The sequence below is a fragment of the Anneissia japonica genome, unplaced genomic scaffold (genome assembly GCF_011630105.1).
Source record: "Anneissia japonica isolate Jap-2015-1 unplaced genomic scaffold, ASM1163010v1 scaffold171446_len717541_cov154, whole genome shotgun sequence".
NCBI classification, from domain to species: Eukaryota; Metazoa; Echinodermata; class Crinoidea; order Comatulida; family Comatulidae; genus Anneissia; species Anneissia japonica.
The window spans coordinates 620648-642237 of record NW_022696538.1 but is presented as its reverse complement, the minus strand read 5'-3'; the positions used below and the strand labels follow the sequence as shown (position 1 = coordinate 642237).

Sequence of the window (21590 nt, the reverse complement as noted above, 5' to 3'; positions counted from 1 at the left end):
TCACAAAGTATTATAGAATGTTTCATTTAGACCCATTGGTTTATTTAAGAGAGATATTCTGGGTCCTCAAAAATTGAAAATACCCTCAAATTTACACCCTTCATTGGAAACGTGCATTTGTAATGCGTACGTTGTCAATAGTTTCATTTTTAATAATATACCATCAACAAATTTGTACTTCAGTTATGACATCAAAATTTAATTTTGCTTATATAAATGTGTTGCTTTCAGGTGAAAATCGACATTTTTCTCCAATAATTCATATATTTCTGGCAGCAAATTAAAAAAAAAAAAATTTTTGTAGTAAAACGTCTGTAATGACTTCACTTCATTTCTTTAGGCACGAGCGCCAAGGATATGATAATAAGTGAACTTAATCACTATCCTATGTGGCATATATCTGCAAGGGACAGGGGACTGAATGGATCAATACACCGGGGTAATCCCCTACTCTTTTTGAAGAATTTACTGGGTTCTTTAAAATGCATACAAGCCAAATGCGTTCACTGGTTTAAAGTCCTTAGGTTTTCATGTGCGATGGGTCAAGCCTGAGTGCTTAACGTTTAATTTGGACTGTGGACTAAAACGTTTGCGGAATGGAGGTCTAGACCCTACTTCGGATCGTCACCAGCATTACTTTATATTAAAACATGACCGAGTTTTATTTAGATCCATTGATACCTATTTAGAGATATTTAGGCCTGAGAATTTATATGACCCTCAAATTCACACCCGAACCTGGATCGTCACTTAAGTTCAATAATTTCTTCCTTGTAACATGGTAACATTTTCCAGAAATTGTCATTCAGATCAGTCGACAGTTTTTGGGATATCTGGTCTAATATTTAAATGGTCTGCATATTCAAACCCTACTTCGCATATTCACCAAAATTTAATTATCTCTTTATTGGACCATGACAAATCATGTCAAGTTTCATTTATATCCATTGGCGAGTTTTTGAGATATTTAGGTCTGCGACGTTGGCAATTTAAGTAACTCTTAAAAATTACAACCTGAATCTGGATCGTCACCCAACTTTCTTTCTGGTAACTTGGTTAGACTTTCCATAAAGTGTCATTTAAATCAATAGATCAGTTGTTGGTGTATCTGTACCGAAACATTTTCCTTTGAATGGTCCTCATATCCACAACCGACGTCGGCCCCGACACAGCAAAACGACTTAACTAATGTTTTTTTTCCACTTTTTGAGATTAAGCCATGTTTAGGCAAATTGGGGGCGCCCTCTTCATTTATGAAAGTTTCAAGTCATCTAAAATTACTTTCGTAATATTCGACCACTTTTTTAAATAGCAAAACAAATTATCTCGAAGTTAAGTGATATAATTACAAGGACCTATATTTACCAAAATAGGTCAAAGGCAACATTTTTACAAAATTTTGATTTTAATGTTTTTGAACAACTTGATACTTATATTTTATGATTGTGTACTTTTTAAGTGAATTTTCTTACTAAAACAGTGTTCTCTTCGCATAAGCTGTAATTCTAGTCCTATTTATTTGTACAGGTTAGTTTCATACACCTAAACTTTAAATGCTAACATCTCTTGATCTATTTATCCTAGGGAAGCCATTCAAAGACCAAATTAAAGCTTATAATGTGATCTACCAAAATGTAACATTAACTCATTATTTGATTTTCTAACGATGAGACTCATTTTCAATGATATCTTAAGGATTTCTTTTTCCAAATTTGACCTCTTCTAATGCTATTTATGTTTTTGATGATTCTCTTTTTTTTTACACTATTATCCCTTTTTATCTCATTGATTAGCTCCAGGACGGTTGGTTATGGTTATATTGTAATTGCTGTTTCAAATCTTGAATATCATTACTTAATCTTATTACCTTTAATAACGAGTAAGTTTGATTTGGTTGGGTTTTTGCTTAGTGAATTTCATGTGCACTTTCTTTTTGCCTTTTTATTTTGTAGTATTAAACGATTCCTTATTATTAATGTCAAAGCTATCTGGCTATATGCTATATTTGTTTATTCTTAATTTTCTGAATGTTAATTGTATGGCCTTCCCTTTGTACTCCCTTTCACTTAAACGATGTCTAATATCCACTTGTTATCCCTTAATGCAAGGGGAATTTCACTTAAACGATGTCTAATATCCACTTGTTATCCCTTAATGCAAGGGGAATACGAGATAAACAAACGCAAATCTGTCTTTTCAAATGGGCACTCGATAACAAAGTTGATATCTTTTGTGTTCAAGAAACACATTTGACTACAGAAAAAATACAGCAATTTAATTGCCAAGGAGAAGCCTACCACACCGTCGGTTCTTCTCACTCTCGAGGAGTTTCAACTCTGATAAAAAAAAAAAGACACGACCTTAAAATTACCAAAAGTATGATCGATAATAACGGTAGATTCGTTTTTGTAAAGGTCACTTTTGACTCATGTCATTTTGCTATTATTAACATTTACGCACCAAATAATACAAAGGAAATAAGTAATTTCTTTAGATTGTTAAACAAAAATATTAACGATTTTATTGAAAAAGATAATAATAGTAATATTATTGCTGGTGACATGAATTGTGTTTTAAATTGAAAATACGACCAGAAAGGAAGTAAAGACATAAAAGATAACTCAGTCTTTACTTTAAAAAAATTAATGAAATATAGCAAACTACTTGATGTCTGGCGAAAAATTAATCCAAATAAAAAAAATTTTACATGGCGCAGAAAATTAACAAATACTTATAGAAGGTTAGATTGTGTTCTAGTCACAGAAAATATTATGCACAAAACAATTTCTTGTGATATTAGACCATCAATTCTTAGTGACCATCAAGCGGTCTCGTTAAAATTCCAACTTTCCCACGTTAAACGAGAGCCTGGAATTTGGAAGTTAAACAATAAGCATTTAGAGGATAATAGTTACATTGAACACATCATACGTATAGTTAAGCAAATTGAGTCAAAAGATCTAAATCCACTGGACAAATGGGAGATGATAAAGATTAGTATTATACTCAGTTCAATTTGGAAAAAATAAATACAAAATTAAAAGTGTGAAAAAGAAAAATCTTGAAAAGATATTTACAAAATACAAAATTTATTAATTCATAACAAATCTGAAGAGCTTGAAACTAGCCTAGAAAGAAGGAAAACGGAACTTGATAATATTTATATTACGGAAGCGAAAGGAGCACAAATAAGAAGTAGAATTAAATGGATAGAAGAAGGTGAAACTAACACTAAATACTTTCTTGGCATTGAAAAAAACAATAGTGAAACTAAAAATATTAGGATATTGAAAAAGCAAAATGGATCTTTCACTCGCAATACAACTGAAGTCTTAGAAGAACAAGTTACATTTTTCATAAATATCTACGCTGAACAAAACATTTCTACTGAAACAATTAACAAATACTTAACAAATACCAATTTAAGCGCTCTTACCGAAGAGGAAAAACATGTATGTGAAGGCGAAATAACTACTACCGAATGTGAACAGGCAATTCAGCTAATGAATAGAAACAAAGCACCAGGCTGTGATGGTCTCACTATAGAATTCTACCAAAAATTCTGGCCTATTATTGATACAATTGTATGTTCTCAACTTTTGATAAAGATGATGACATACAGGAAGATATGATCACATTAGAGAATAAGTATTACGACATACATGATTTTAATGCAGCAAACACTTTAAACATAAATCAAAACAATCTATCGATTTTCCCTCTAAATACCGTAGCATGGTAAATAAGTGTGAAAAAATAAAAAAATTATATATCGTTACTAAATTTACCATAATTGGACTAACCGAAACATGGTTATCTAGTAACAATGACATTAAATTTTATAACTTACCTAACTATAATTTTATTCCATGCAATAGAACAGCACGAATGGGAGGAGGAGTAAGATTTTATATTCACAAAGACATTAGTTATATAATTAGAAAAGACTTAAATCAACTACTCACCTCTGCTGAATGCATTTTTGTTGAAATCCGTACAGTTTCCAAACCAATCGTGTGCGGAGTTATCTAAAGATCTGATAATACTGACATGACAGTACAGGTGTTCAACACACAGTTTGATGAAATAGCACATTTAATATCTAATGAAAAAACAGGGGCTTATCTTACGGGTGACCTAAATTTTGATTTAAATATATATGATACAGACCACAATGTCAGAACCCATGTAGATAGCCTATTATCCAATTCATTTATACCCTAATAAACAAACCGACACGTATTGCAAACGGATCGGCCACGATCCTTGATAACATATTTACTAACTCTATTCCTACTCAATAAATAAACGCAGGAATTTTAATCACAGATATATCAGATCACTTTCCAGTATTCTGTATAAATAAGACTGAAATTTTTAAAAATTCAGTAAAACCAAAATATATTTTTAAACGTGATAACTCAACTTAGTGCTTACAAACATTCAGAACAGAGCTCATGAATTAGCAATGGCAAAATACCCTAACGCTTTGTGATGCTGAAGAAGCCAACGAAGCTTACGATTCGTTTACCAATACATTAACTACGTTGTTAGACAGGTGCTATCCTATAAAAAAAAGTTCGAGTTAAAACTGATAAGATACGTTCACCTTGGATGACCAAAGCTATTTAAAAATCAAGTTTAAACAAACAAAAACTGTATAAAAAGTATAAAATGAAACCAACAGATGCTAACAAGACAAGATATAATAAATTTCGTAATTGTTTAACAACCATTATACGAAGAAGGAAAATAGAATTTTATGACACTGAATTTAAAAAACATAGTAATAATATTAAAAAGACATGGACAATTATTAACAATATTCTCGGCAGAAACAAAAAATCTGATATTCCACATAAAATAACATCTTATAACCTCACATACATTTCTCCCATCGATATAGCAAATGCATTTAATAAGTATTTTGTCAACATAGGTAAAGAAATGGCTACAAGAACAGGGAACAACATAACCAACTACAGAGCATACATAAAAACAAATGTAACGATTTCAATGTTTTTCCATGTTGTCACTGAAAATGATATTGTGAAATATATTAGAAAATTAGATAAAAATAAGTCATGTGGTTATGATGAGATCATGGTAAAACGTATTGTGAATAATGCTGATATATTATCTAAGCCTATTGCCCAAATTGTTAATACCTCGCTCAAAAGTGGAATATTTCCCGAGCAATTAAAAATAGCGAACATTGTGCTGGTCTATAAAAAGGGGGATAAAGAGAATATCAGCAATTATCGACCAATATCTATTTTACCATGCTTATCAAAAATATTTGAGATGGTCGTGTATGACCAGACATTATCATTTATACGTAAGCATGATTTACTTAGCAAGATGCAATATGGCTTCAGAGAGGGTCACTCTACTGAACATGCCCTACTCCAAGTATTATAAAAAAAATCACAAATGCAATTGACAATATAATGTTTGTAGTAGGAGTCTTATTAGATTTATCAAAAGCATTTGATTTAATTAATCATCAAATAATACTTAATAAACTAAGGTATTATGGTATAAGAGGACTTGTCTTTGACTGGTTCGTAACTTATCTGTATAAAAGAAAACAATGTGTAAATATTAAAGGGCAAAAATCTGAATACAGAGAAATCTTATATGGAGTGCCACAGGGCTCGATTTTAGGGACTCTGCTTTTCTTCTGTGGTATATAACTGATATGCCTGAGGTTTGTAACAGATCTGACGTTATTATGTTTGCAGATGATATGAATGTATTTCTGCAACATGATAATGCAAATATGGCATTTACCATTATGAATAGAGAGCTCGCTCACTTAAGCTCATGGTTCTTAGCTAATAAACTAATTATCAATGTCTCAAAGACAAAATATATAATTTTTAGAGGTAAAAATAAACCAATTGACATAGGTAATAATAAGTTATCTATAAACAACAATACAATAGAATGTGTAGATTTCATAACATTTCTAGGAGTAGAACTTGACAAATTTTTAAATTTCGCACACCATGTAAATTATATAGCTAACAAAATCTCTATTATGATAGGCTCTCTAAATAGACTCAAGACATTTTTGAATCAAAAAATTTTATTGACTATATACAACTCGTTAATTCTCCCAGTTATAACATATTGCATATACACATGGGGTACCACTGACTCTACAAATATAAACCGTATTCATATCTTACAAAAAAAAGAACTGTATGCAACACCCATTATCAGCATCCATCCTTGCCTTTATTCATCAAAACAAATTCTCTCACAGGTGTATGACAGTTATAAGAAGAAAATTTCAATATTTATGTATAAGCATTCATGGGACAAGTACCAGTGTCTTTTAATAGTTTTTTTTTCAGACTTATGGCTCTGTACACAGATATGGTACAAGAAATAAAGATAAGAAAGTATAATACATACTCCAATTATTGAAATACACGCCATCGTGTTGGGATCCAACACGATGGCGTGTATTTCAATACTTGGAGTATGTATTATACTTTCTTATCTGAGATTAATCAGTGGACCTTTCGGTTTTTGGAAATAAAGATAACTTGTGTATAACAAAAAAGAACACAAATATGGGACAAAAGGGCTTAACACATATAGGGCCTAAAATCTGGAACGATATCAATGTAGAATTAAGACTCAGTAATAGTATTTATAAATTCAAAAGAAATAACCATTACTATGAAAACTATAAGTGTAATGCAAACCTATGTATAAATATTTGTGCTGTATGTAATCATATTTAACTTTTCTTCGGAATTTTCAATGACTATTGACTTGTTACTTTATTTATAAAATTTATTTATTTTTTTTAAAACTGTTGTTAATTTTATTTCATAATCAATGGGCGCCCGTTATAAAGCTCGCTTGCTGTTGCGACCCTCTTTCCATCTTATTTAAATGTTCTGATGGGCCTACATTCTTATCAATTATTGGTTTTTTTTCTTATGTATTTCTCCGTCTATGTATTTTTTATTGATGATGTGGAAATAAACTTTATATTGAATGAATATTGAAGATCTTGTCGAGCAACGTATGTATTAAAAAAATAAAAGGCACTTGTAATGCGTCATCTATATAGCGTGCTAGTCTGAGGGCAGTGAATATTGGCAAAAAGAAAAAGGTATTTACTGATTTATTATATTGATTTGTTGGGAAAACGAAGCAGTGAGGCAAAATTCTACAAATTACCTAGCCAAAAGTATTATATATTTGTTAAAATTGCAATTATAAATAAGTTCACTCACAAAATCTTTACTTCAATTTATCAATTATCCTTACCTTTTCCATTTTTTGTCCTTCCTTTATTGTATTATAGATCCTCTACTCATTTCTTCCATTTCTTTACTGTACCTTGTCCTTTGTTGTTTTATCTTTAAGTAATTTTTAGAATATTATTTCTATTCCTTTTTTCAATTTCCTTCCTTCGGAATATTTTTCTTTGTTTCTTTTCGTAAGCCTTTTAAATATTTCGTTTTCTTTCTTTATTCCTTTTTAATCTTTCGTTTTCTTTTTAATATTTCGTTTCAATCTTATTCTTTCTTTGTTATACCTTTTCTTTTCCTCATTTTTGTTCTATTTCTTTTCAGCCTTTTGTTTTCTTTCTATGTACAGTAGTTTCTTTCAATTCTTTTCTTTTCCTTCTTTCATTCAGTTGTTTCCTCTCTTATTCCTTTTCAATCTTTCGTAGTCTTTCTTATTCCATTTCAATCTTTCGTTTTCTTTTTACCTCTTTTCAGTCTTTCGTATTTTTATTCCATTTCAATATTTCATTTTCTTTCTTATTCCTTTTAAAGCTTTCAATTTCTGTCTAGAATTTTCGTTTCATTCTTTCAATTTTTCCTTTCTTCTTTTTTTGTTCTATTGCTTCTCAGCCTTTCGTTTTCTTTCTATGTAGTTTCTGTCTATTCTTTCTTTCCCTTCTTTCCATACTCTCTTTCTTAACTTACTTTCCTTTCCTTTCCTTACCCTTTACTTCCTTTTCGTTCCTACATGTTACTTACCTTTAATTTCCTTTTCATTCCCAGACATTCTTTACATTTTTCTTTTATGTTAAAAACAATTCTTTCTATACTTAATAATAGGTACACAATACAACTTAGAGCAAATCGTTAGTAGTTTAAGCCAATCAAATGCTAATTCAAAAAGATGAGTTTTGGGGAGTGTTTTGAGTGTTGAAAGACAGCTGCGACATTTTATATTATTTGCAAGATTATTATTAAAGTTTTCATGCAATTGATGCAAAAGCTCTGTCACCATATGTCCGTGTTCTCGGAGTGGTGAGTAGCATTGTATATTGTATTGTAAACGTCTTGGTAGTCTTGCTTAATTAAATAAATTATGCAGTTTTGGTGAAATATGTTCAGTGTATTTGTTTAAGCTTAACTGTTCCCTGGTCTACCCTTTCACTCTTCCCTGATTAAGACCAACAGATCGGTTCAAATGTATATATTACTGTTATTCATAAAGACCTCTATGGTTAGTTTAAGACCTATTCTATATTGTTATGGATGTACCATTTCTATGTGTGTGCCTAAGACGTAGGTGTCGTTTTCAAATAGTGATTGATTGACTGATTGATTGATTAACTTAACAAACTGATTTCAGTCAAAAGCCAAACAGTATCTAGCTAATCCAATAAGAGACGCTGCACAGTGAGCCCTAATGGTATCTTAATTAATTACATACTTCCTGTCACTTCTTTGATGTTTCTATTGGTTTTTTTTTTAATCATTCATTTAATCTTGAAAATGGTTTTACAATGGACCCGCAACGTCGATCCTTTTTATTATTACATTAATATAATAATACAGATATAATATATCGTCAAACAATTGGATTTAATCTGTGGAGGAGGCTATATAAGCTGATTAGACTCGTCTGATCAGCTTTAAGCCATAGCCCCTTACATAATGGTTTAAATTGTATTGCTAATTTTATGTTTTTAAAGCAAAACAAAAAGGGAAACATAAATAAATAAATCAAAAAAACAAAATAAATGAATGAAATAATAATAATAATAATAAAACTAATACAGTAGTCGCCTTTACTCAAAGATGGTAAACGTCAGGGTGGCGACAAGCCAGGTTTCAACGGGCCTAGACCCTACTTTAAAAAAGACTAAAATTGTGTATATTGTGAATTAAAAGAGACAATTTTTTCGATTATTTAATGGGAGGTGCTTGGTAGGATGGACCAGTGTCATTCGAGCCTCCACCAAACCTCCCTCTAAGAGTTAAGCGCAGAATAAAGGAGCAGTGATACCGGTTCGTCTGCATGCATGTTCATTGATTGGTGCCTGATGGCTTGCAGTAGTTATTCAAAGAAGGATTTAGTACCAAATTCTTGTTACGTTTGTTATACTTTTCCCAACAGCCTTGTATTATATGAATCCATTGACATGATTTTTAAAGGGTTTTTACCTAATACAACTTTTGTTGCCACGGTTCTAAGTAACATATATTTATAAATCAATTATGAAAAAAATTGCCGCCTTTGATATGAGGACTTCAATCTAAAGTAATTTAAAGGTCTGCATGCACCTTCCTGTTCGGTATTTTAAATGTTTTCATCTATTGTATACAGGATTATAGTATAATAATTGCTCACGGGTTTCTTTTGTATCGTCTGGTTATCAGCTTTGACATTGTACTTTATAAACACATTTCATTTTTTTTTCGTGGAGATTATGATAATTGATAATTTAATTATCCATCCAAGTGGCACAACGCCAGAACCAGTGGCCCTGTGGCTTCCTGTGACAAGCGTTTGTAAGTAAAACGAGCGTTATCTGTGGGGTCTGGTAATTTGTAGTCATTTTTAAACTATTTAAGTTTTATTTCATCAAACATATCAAATAAACATAAATGACAATATTTATAATGAAAATAAAAAACAGTTGTACAAAATGACTTTTTAACCTAATCATTAAATAAGAGTATATATATATATATGTATATTTTACGCCTACATTAAAAGGGAAACTTATACCTAACAATTTAAGTAATATGTACTGGATAGAGTAAACATCAAACACCATATTATATAGGCCTAGTACTTGTATTAATGGTTTTCATTTTGTTTAACTTGTGCATAACAGATTAACATTTTAAATTTTAAATTTAAACATCTTTCAAGAGAAAATTTAAATTTATTTCTGTTTATACATAATATTAACTCGATGAGGGGATGATGAAGACGAAGGCGCGCATCACCTCTCACACTAAAGACGGCTGGAGCAGCCCACTACGTGGTGTGATCGGTATGATACTCACCTTGATAGAGAAATGCTGCAGGCTTGAATCCCGCCAGAGACACGTTTTTATTTCATACAACTGAAAAGGAACTTTTTGTTTCACTTATCTGAAATTTTCCCCATTTAGAATTACATGGTAACTTTGTAAATCTTTGACACGAGCAGAGCACGGAAGAAAAAAATTGCATCACAATTATATCAAAATAATAATAAAAAATTATATTAATATTGATATAAATTTCAGCATCAGTATCGTTATCATTATCAGTGTCAGTATCAGCATCATTATCAATATCAGTATCAGTATCAGTATCTGTATCATTACAAGTATTAGTATCATTACATGTATCAGTATCATTACATGTATCAGTATCATTACACGTATCAGCATCATTACATGTATCAGTATATCAGTATCAATATCAGTCAGTATCATTACACGTATCAGTATCATTACATGTATCAGTATAACAGTTTCAATATCAGTATCATTACATGTATCAGTATATCAGCATCAATATCAGTATCATTACATGTATCAGTATATCAGTATCAATATCAGCATCATTACATGTATCAGTATATCAGTATCAATATCAGTATCATTACATGTATCAGTAGGCCTATATCAGTATCAATATCATTATCCGTATCAGTAGTTGTACAAAATGTCTGTGAATATAACACGACGTGGTGAATATTTGGAGAAACCTGAGTAGATATTATTTTATTGACAGTCTGCAGGCCCATTCTACATTTTGCATTTTGATGATGTATTTTTGAAAAACAAATCAGTTTTCCTATTCATTCTCAGTTTTCATATGGTGAAATCCGTCCTCGTCGTGTGAACGTTTAACACTGATAACCTAGTTAGTAATACTCTATGTTTCTGAAAAAAAATTCAGTAGTAGTAGCATTGATTATTTCAAAGTGTCATTACTAATAATAATAATAATAATAATAATAATAATAATAATAGTATTAATAGTAATAATAGTGATAATAATAATAATAATAATGATAATAATAATAATCATATATACGGTATATAATTAGTAATGCTTTATGTTTCTGAAAAAATAATAATCATCATCATAATAATAGTATTAATAGTAATAATAGTGATAATAATAATAATAATAATAATAATAATAATAATAATAATAATAATAATAATAATCATATATATATATATAATTAGTAATGCTTTATGTTTCTAAAAAAAATATACAGTAGTAGGCGTAGTAGCATTGATTATTTCGAATTGTCATTACTAACAACAACAATAATAATAATAATAATAATAATAATAATAATATTAATAATAATAATAGTAGTAGTAGTAGTAGTAATAGCAATAATAGTGATAATAATAATGATAATGATAATACAACTACTACTACTACTACTACTACTACTACTACTACTACTACTACTACTACTACTACTACTACTACTACTACTACTACTACTACTACTACTACTACTACTACTACTACTACTACTACTACTACTACTACTACTACTACTACTACTACTACTACTACTACTACTACTACTACCACTACTACTACTACTGCTACTACTTAGCCTACATCTACTACTACTACTACTACTACTACTGCTACTGTACGGCGACTTTCATCAGTTGGACTGTGAGTATCTACGGAAGCCCTTTAGTGCCACCAGTGAATTAAAATTTAGAATTGTTCAGTGGCGGCCGCCACATAACGGATCTGATCATATAATTATCTAGCGGCCGCCAATTATTATATGGCGGCCGCCACTTACTATCTGGCGGCCGCCACATAACGGATCTGAATTTTAATTCACTGGTGGCACTAAATGGCTTCCTAAGTGGCGGCCGCCACTTAACGGTTCTTAAATTTTAATTCACTAGTGGCACTAACCGGCTATCTTACTGATATCCATATATCTTTCCAAGGGAGACGATTAAATAAATATAATAATAATTCTCATTGTCATTTAATTGTCTTATTATTATTATTATTATTATTATTATTATTATTATTATTATTATTATTATTATTATTATTATTATACACCAATTCACGATTATTGCGACACCATTAGAATAAACAGTCAAACATTCTATACAAAACCTTAAAATATATATATATTTTCCAAATATTGAAGAGTGACTCCATCGCTTTACATAACTTCTTAATTTATAGATAAAAATACTGGGCATGTCCACATTGTAAATGTTAAATTAAAACAGTATATCTATTAAACAATATATAGATCGATATTATAGCGTTAATTAATTTATTATAGCGTTAATTAATTTAAGTGGTGCGTATAGAGGCTCAATATATGAATGCAACATTAAATCCTTTTTATGATTTAACGTAGATAAGTCGAGATGGTCTAATTTGCTTTCAATTGTATGCTTAAAATGAAAGATACACATGATTTACAATGAAAATACTAAGGCCATCCAGGCCATGTCTTATGGAAATGCAAATTGTAGCACATTTGTTTGTTATCCATTATGTCTTCTTGTCAATTTGCTTGTGGGTTTTGAAATGATTTTTTTTTTGTTTAAAAAAATTTATAATATTTTTATATTGAATGAATAACAATAAATAATATACTACTACTAGATCGAGAGCTAAATTAAAATTATACACTATCGGGATAATGTTTGGTGGTAGTATTATCAACAGTAGTTAAAAGCGTAGCCTTAGGTAGTAAATAGTCCAGAGTATGGTATCGCCCTTAATCTGGTCGATATCTACAAAAGTGTGTGTAAATAAATAACTCCAAATGGCCTAACTTTAAATGGCCTCATATTAAAATATATATATATTTTGCGAATTTGAAATTGAATTAAGTTCGTTTGTTTCTCTAATTCTACAAACAATTGATTTATTTTAATTTAAAAAAAAAACCAAACAGAAAACCTCCGTATTAGAGGCTAGTTTTGAACGAGACATCCAAAGCAAATACAATTTAGTACTATAACTTTAATTTAATTTTTCAGAACTGCGTGTAAATCAGCATTTCAGATGGCCTTAATTTTATTAAAATTGCATTTGAATATAGATATTTTACAAAAGGTATTTGAAACATTATTGACATAATTTAATAGGTTCATAATAACAAAAATTATATCGTCATGGTCATTTTCAAAAATGTATTAATTTATTATTATTATGATTATTGTTATTATTATTATTATTATTATTATTATTATTATTAGTTTTATTATTATTATTATTAGGCCTATTGAAGGTCAAACAGTCTACACCGAATATTTCAAATACCGGCCAGTTGATCTGAATAAAAATTACAGGGAAGATTAACCAAGTTACAAGGAAGACATTTTTCTGCGTTAGTGACGATCCAGTAAAGGGTGTAAATTTGAGGGTCTTTTCAATTTTTGAGGATCCAGACCTAGATATCTCTTTTAAAAACACCAATGGGTCTAAATGAAACATTCTATAATACTTTGTAAGGGTCTTGTAAAAAATGATTAAATTTTGTGACGATCCGCAACATGGTGTGGATCAGAGGACCAGTTAAAGGAACACATCTCAGACCATATATTTCGAAAACGGATCAACTGATCAGAATGAAACATTCGGAAAAAGTTTAACCAAGTTACAAGGAAGAAATTATTAGGCCTATATGCTGGCGACGAATCAGTCAAGGGTGTAAATGGGAGGATCATTTCAATTTTTGAGGACCCAGACCTAAATAATCTCTTTAAGAAAATCAATGGGTATAATGCATGAACAATTTTGCTTTCAGTTATTGAATCACTATAAACTGAAAATGCACGTTCTTATGCACGGTCGGCCCATATAGCGCTCAATGGTTATGGGTCACGATGTACCTCGCTATTATAATTGCAGCCATAGTTCAAGTCTCACTTATAACGTCGCATTGAACTTGACTTTCGTTATTATATTTTCTTTTTTTCTAACTTCATTTTTTCCACTTCATTAAAATTATATTGATTTTCCATGTTTTTTTTTACTTTATACATTTTAACAACATTTCTTTTTGTTGCAATTTCAACTTCATTTCTCAATAAAGCAATGAGTAAAATCCCTATGTTCTGTTGTTCAAACAGACATAGTAAGTCTAGCTGTTGTTATTATTATTATTATTATTTATTGTTTTTTCAATATTTATTACTTATTCAACTATATTTTAAGTGAATAGTCCTTTTAGCATGACTGATATATATTGCAAAATGAAAGCTGAATTCATTTAATTTGTTTCTCTGATTTTATTATAGCAGCTGGCTCATATTTAAGAAACAAAAATGAAAGCTGAATTATAAAACTCTGTATAATTCTTCTGTGAAATATCCACATCGATAAAAAAGTACCATCATTTATAATGCTAAGGAAAAAGAATACTACAACCATGCTGCTAAACACTGAAGTTATCTGTTTTAATGATGTCGTTAGATCTAAAATGTTTAGTTTTCCCAATACAGAGATTGTGATGGAGAACGAAACGGTTACCGTTTCCATATCGTTTTGTAATGAAATTTCATGATCAGCATAAGTGATGCCGTCTGAATACTGAAAAGGCTTCGAATCAAATGTTAGTTGTCCACATAGATGTTAAATGATCTGATCACCATTGCCAGAAAAAGTGCCATTCCGGAATTGGACTCTTCAACCACAGCAAGAAATACAAGTAGCAAGCATGCAAACATTATACTTTAAGAAGAGGGGTTTGCAGATAATAAGGAAAGGATAAAGAAAACAACCCTTGAAGAACGTGTGAAACTATTGCAACAGCAATTGATGATGACCATTTTCTCCCTCTTGTTAAAAAAAAATGACCGTCGCAAAAAATGTTTCCTTCTTTTACTTCTTCTTACTGCAATAGCTTTCTTTGTCACAACAGATAAACTTCAGATCAGTCATGAATATTCTTCTATTTCGAAATCTTTTTCAACTTACCTGAGTGTATAAGAGACAGTATATAATCCTTCCCTATTTGTATTTATAGTCAATGTCTGTGTACTTTAACAGCCTACATTATTTTTTCATTTGCTCAAAATTCCTTCTATATAATTACATGTGATTCCAGATCCTTTTCTAATTTTGAAAGTATTGTGCTAATTCTCAAAAATCAAAATCGTTCAGTAACTGCACACCTGCCTACATGTATTACAAAAATACAAAACGATACTGGAGCTCCGACGATCTGAGATTTTTTTTAAAGCTATTTTAAAACGCTTTCAGGGAGTGTTTATTTACAATACCGGGTACATAAACAAAAATAATAAAGCCAAGTATAATTTGGGTTTCAAAGTAGGGATATTTAATCTAAGCACCCGAATTACGTACACAAACATTTTCATTACTCAAACAAAAAATGAACACAGTAGGCATTGGTCGATTTTTATTAACGCGTCAATAAATTAAGTATTCACTGTACTCACCGAAATAGCTGCGTGCGTGTTTAATACTAACTGACAACTGCAGTTTCACAAAAGAGTATAGAATTATTCTATTTATATTACTTTCAGTCACATAACCTACTCTTCGTTTGTACCCAAACGCCAGTAGGATAAGTTTTAGATGGGATAGACAGGTCTAGGTCTATTCTATGCTAGGCCTATCTGCTCAGCCAACAGCGGACTAAACTAGGCCTATATCCCGTTCCTACGTTACTTTACCCTCCACAAAAACGGCGTCTACCGTACCGGTACTTTATATGTTGTTTTTTGTGTGTTTTTGCAAAATGCGTGTTTCATCCCAAATCACTTTGAAATTCGAGACCGTCCCGCACGATGCAAGACCGTTGGTAACTGTGAATTCGAACAGAAGTCGCTAATGCTTTCGTTAAATATGGTCTACAGTTTTTATCTACAATTTGACCTAAATTAAGTTATCATGATATAAATTATCTAATATGAAGTGTTTTATAAACGAAACCATTAATAAAATTAGTCCAATGTATTTGTAAGTGATTATCATACAATTGATTTTCAATTTTCATTTTATCGAGTACTTTACAATCAAATAAGTGGTCTACTGTTTCTTTCTTATTTTGTCTACGCAATTTATATTTATTTATTCAACTGAACATACACTTTTGTTTCAGCGCCACACAATGATTTGGTGCGCTCAATGTACTATATAAAAGAGAAAGAAAAACAACTAAATTAAATTGAGTTTAAAAAAACAATAATACAAAAACAGAATACAGTAGCTGTGTAAAGGTATTTTAACAAAATCTACTAATAAAACAACATAAAAAATACAAGTACGGTACTGTAGTAATATTAATTTTAAAAACATAATAGATTATTAGAATATTAAAAATACAAATAAGCACATAAAAAATTACATTTCAAATCAAACACAACAACACAAAAGTTACTTATGTGGGTAGAGGCATGCAATAGTAATGACTTCTTTCCACAAGTTTTTAGACAATGATTTGCTAAATTTATCAATTTCCACTAAAATTTCATTTGATTATACTTACCTTTTCTGTAATATTTAAAGAGTTAAAATTATACCATACATGGTGAAAGTTTAGTGATTGGAGATTATTTTTTAAGTGTAATATCTATTCTTCTAGTGTTTTCAAGAGCTGGGTATACAAGCAGAAAATGATCAATGTCTTCAATGGAAGTATCATTGCACACCTTACAAATTCCAGTCACTCGGGTCATTCAACCATTTTCAGTTCGCTGTTTGCTCAGCCTAAATTTTTTTTTTTGAGCATTTAGAATACACCTCGCCATTTGCATTTGCAGCTTTTTAAATTTTTTCGAGGTCACTTTAATTGCTTCCGTTTACCCACACCACACTTGCGTAGTTGATAGATGGAAGTGCGAACGTTCGCCATAGGATGTTACAATAGTACACTCTATTAAAGCTATTGATATCATTGATAATTGATTTCATATAACCTAATTACATGTTCAACATGATTATGATCATTTCTATTTCTTGAAATAAGTACACCAAGGTACTTGTATGTATATGTTTCAATTATGCTGTAATCACCTAATTTCTAAACTTTGTTTTTATTTACACGTTTACCTATGACAATGACATTAGACATATCCTAATTTCCATTGTTTTGCAAATTTGGTTGCAATTTCAAGCAGTCTAACCAACTGGTGCTCATCTTCTGCCAGTAAGACTACATCATCCGCCCAGAATAGGGCTCCATGCCAGTTGTTATAATTCTATGTACACCAATATCATTTGATCTAAGTAGTTTGGTTAATTCATTCACATTCATGAAAATACAAAATAATATTGGCGACAAAATACAGCCCTGCTTGAACCCCTGATGTATTTTAAATTCATCCGTAAAAATATCCTCAATTTTTACCTTTCATTTTACATTTTCATATAATAAATTTCCAGGCACGACCTCTGATGCCTACATCCTATACATAATCTATTGCTGTTAGCTGACCACTCTTTTCTAGCTTCCAGTTCATGCAGAGCGTATTTTAAAGTTCAAGTTGATTCTGTAAAAATTTAATATATCTAAAATATATGGTTGGAATTTAGGGGCTCCTTTATAGATTATATAGTTTTGAAGTGTAGATTTTTGTTGGGCCCTTTGCCATCATTCATATGTTTTATTTAAACGGAAAATACTCTGCCTTCGTATTTTTTTGTTGTGATTTCCATCCTAATTCATCATAAAGTGCCACCGAAGAAGAACCTCCCTGTTCTTTTTCTTCTATGTAATTATTCCCCAATTTCCATTTCTTTTGAGTATTAGTTCTTTGTCCAGCTATTAAAATATTTGAGTTTTCGTGCTTAAAATAAAAGATAGTTTCCATATTCTCGAAAATGTACTTGCCGTTTCTAATAATTTATTTAGATCCTGTTCATCCTCTCCTATCAGCACCACATTATCAGCCCAAAATAGGAAACCGATCTTAACATTTGAAATAGTAGCGCTCTCTTTTATTACCCTATTCATTTAATTAATGAAAATACAAAATAAAATTAGAGGAGCTTAGCTCAGTCGGCTAATCTGGTGGTAGCCACTGTGTGTGCGCTGAATCCACTGATCTCTACTAATAGCTGGATTGCTCATCGGCCAATCCTGGTACAGAAAAAAAGTGAGGCCTAAGTGACGTACCAGTTTAGATGGCCTTTAGAAAAGTTTCTTTTGGCATTTGTTTAAATTATAGTTAAAAATAACGATTCTTGCAATACTTTTTTTAATTTAAATTTAACGTAGCAATTTTTTTCAAACCATCTAACCACTAGACGCGACTGTTTATGCAGATTCAAAAGCGCGAGCGAAGTCGCGTTGTTATAGTGACAACCAACTTCGCTTGCTGCATAAAAAGCTACATAGATAGATGATAATAATCATTACTTTAAATTCAAATTTATTATTAAAAAAGTTTTGCAAGAATCGTTATTTTTAACAATAATTTAAACAAAAGGAGCTTCACTAAAACCAGCCAATGAGCAATCCAGCTATTATAGTAGAGATCAGTGACTGAACCGTGGAGATCTCTAGGTCCCCGGTTCAATTCCCATCGCTGGCCTCTCCTTGTGTTTCAGCTGGAGGGCTGAAATAGGCCTACAAGTTACAATAGCGCACCGACTTTCGGATGAGACGTTTAAGCAGTTGGTCCGTGTGCATATGGCCCATGTGCACGTTAAAGAAAGTACACTCTTCGGAAAATGGTAGGGAATTGTATATCGTTGTACTGACCAATCATCACCAGAAGGACCCCACTGGAAATAAGTCTTCTTCTAGACTTCCGTGGGCTATCCCTGGTGTTTACGCCAAATAAATCCAATCCAATCCAAAACAGAGAACAGAGGATAAACAACATCCCTGTTTCACTCTTTCGTCAATTAAAAAAAAAACATCCCTGTTTCACTCCTTCGTCAATTAAAAAAAAAAGTTTCTATTTCACAAAAATAGCCTTTAAGATTTGTATAGATGTTCTTAATAATATTAAATAACTTCCCTCAAAACAATTTTGTAAAGAGCTAAATACAGTATTTTGTAAATAGGTAAGCAGTATATCATTCGTTAAGTATATTATTCTTCTCATTTCATTGAAAGAATAAAATCGAGAGTAAATCAACATCAGCAAGAAGTGATCAATGTAGAAATTCTGACATAGACAGATTAGAGTTACGATAATCATGAACACGCGTGAATTGCTCATGATGTTAGTCGTTCGTATTAATTCAGTGCAGTTAAGCATTTTGAACATGCTATTATCTAAAACTGTTAGGCCTGCATCGAAGGACAATAGCCTGGGTACATGAGACTAGAGAAACACCTGCGTAGGCCGTCACAGTACGCGCGACGAACACAGTTTAGTGACGAGAGACGAATAGTAATGAAAAACAATTTATTTGTCGGCCTTCCGATGCACGTTCTGCCGGGTTGCTTCACGCTACGCCTGCTACTGTAAACTTCCTAGCAATTTCCGCGCTAAGGGGAAAATGCTTTGATCACCATGGATACCAAGAAAAGGCAGGTGTTTTGTCTCTGTGCGGTATCAATTCTTGATTCAGATGGACAAATTCGGGTAATACGCCTGTTACTCGCTACACGCTCGATTGATCATCCGTTCGATCTGTTTGCAGAGTAAGTGGCGTCCAACACCTCAAGAAGTCGTTATAGATTTTAATAGGCAAATCGGGGACAAAACTAAAACCATCAATCTGGATTTCTTGTCAGTTGACGTAAAACCGCGGCTGTTGTATCTTCGCGTTTTCACGACCGCAAATAGAAAGTTCCTCTGTAGATTAATCAGCGCTTATAGTTTTAACAACTTTCATTGTTGAAAGGCGAAGACGACAATAGGCCTATCCAGAAAACAAACAATGCCGCATACAGGTAAGACCTTACGAAAAGCGTATTTTCTAACTTTATAGTAATAAATACCGTATTCCTTATAAATACAAAATTACTTGCGCTACCGACGCACGCGTATATTTGGCAAACGACCAATAGAGCCGGTCTCCGTAACAATACTATTAGCACATCGTGTGTAAAAGAGGATTTTAGGAGAAAATGTCCAACGATAGCACTTTTGCAATGTATTATGTGGATATACTAACGTGACATTAACTAAGTTGGGAGTACGTGATATTAAAAAAGTAGATGAATAATAATAATAATAGAAATAATAATAACAATATATGCCTTGCAATTGATGATAATTAAAATTGGAGTCAGTACGCCAAGATCACTAGACTAGAAAGGGAACTCACGGATTCTTTTTTTGAGAAGATTTAAAATTTATGTAGATAATACAATCCTTAGTCTGTTTTTAATCGTTTGTAGAAAATGTCACTACACTTGATTGTATTTTATGTTTAAGTAGTTTAAGAAAGACAGATTATATTAAGATCCAAAGTGTACTAAGTAAGGCTAGTATATTTAACTTATAAGCGCCTCTCTTGAAGACCTGTGCTGCCAAAGAATTTATTAGAAACCATCACAATATAAGAAGATAGAAACCAGCCACTTTTAAGAAATTTAAATGGCTATGCTCAGAAATAAGATTACGATCTGCTAAAATGCCACACCTCCAGATTTCTCAACTCGTACGTTTTGCAATAAGATACAACTCAATATCCAAATTAATGTTTATCACTTGTCTATTTTAACTATATTTATTAATTGTATATACATAGGCCATATCTTTTTTTCATAATTTTAAATTGGTCACCTTTTGCTATTTTTTTTTATATTCGTGATGCTTGTATATATTTTTGTATTTGTACGTATTTAAATGGTTACACGCAATCAGAATATCCGAGTTTTTTGGACAATAAATAATCTGAAATATATGAAATGAATATATATATATATATATATATATGTATATATATAAAATAAAATGTAATATATATATATATATATATATATATATATAATATATAAAATTAGCAAAAAAATGTCAACTTAATTACTTCTTCTATTACATTACAAATTTCTTTCTGAATATAGCACTCATCTGGTGTAGTGTATGTGTACTACTTCGATATAAGATATAAGCCTATTATATGTTATGTATAACATTTATGTGGAAAAAGATAATTGAAAAAAAAAACAATATGTTTATAAAATAAAAATAATTTTTAAGTTGAGATAAAAAATAATAAGCAATCTGCACAGTATCCAACACCATACGTTGCCCGAATCAATGACTTTAGCTACGGTAGTTAATACATACAATTCAGCAAATAAATAAATAAATGGTAATATATACATATATAAAATAAGTGTTTAAATAGGAACAGCATATTCCTATTTGATGATCCTAGTTGAGCACTGCCATTATTGCCATTATTGAATTATTTCT

At 31.1% G+C, this 21590-nt stretch overlaps 1 protein-coding gene across 1 annotated transcript in view; it reads left to right on the top strand.

The window, feature by feature from the left end:
* The first annotated feature begins 19975 nt into the window (after window positions 1-19975).
* The window catches only part of LOC117102113 (paired box pox-neuro protein-like), a 22066-nt gene continuing 20451 nt past the window's right edge, over window positions 19976-21590 (top strand). Inside the window, exon 1 of the mRNA XM_033242315.1 lies at window positions 19976-20116. Coding sequence (XP_033098206.1) covers window positions 20104-20116 — 13 coding nt within the window. The 5' untranslated portion in view covers window positions 19976-20103. The remainder of the gene's footprint in view (window positions 20117-21590) is intronic.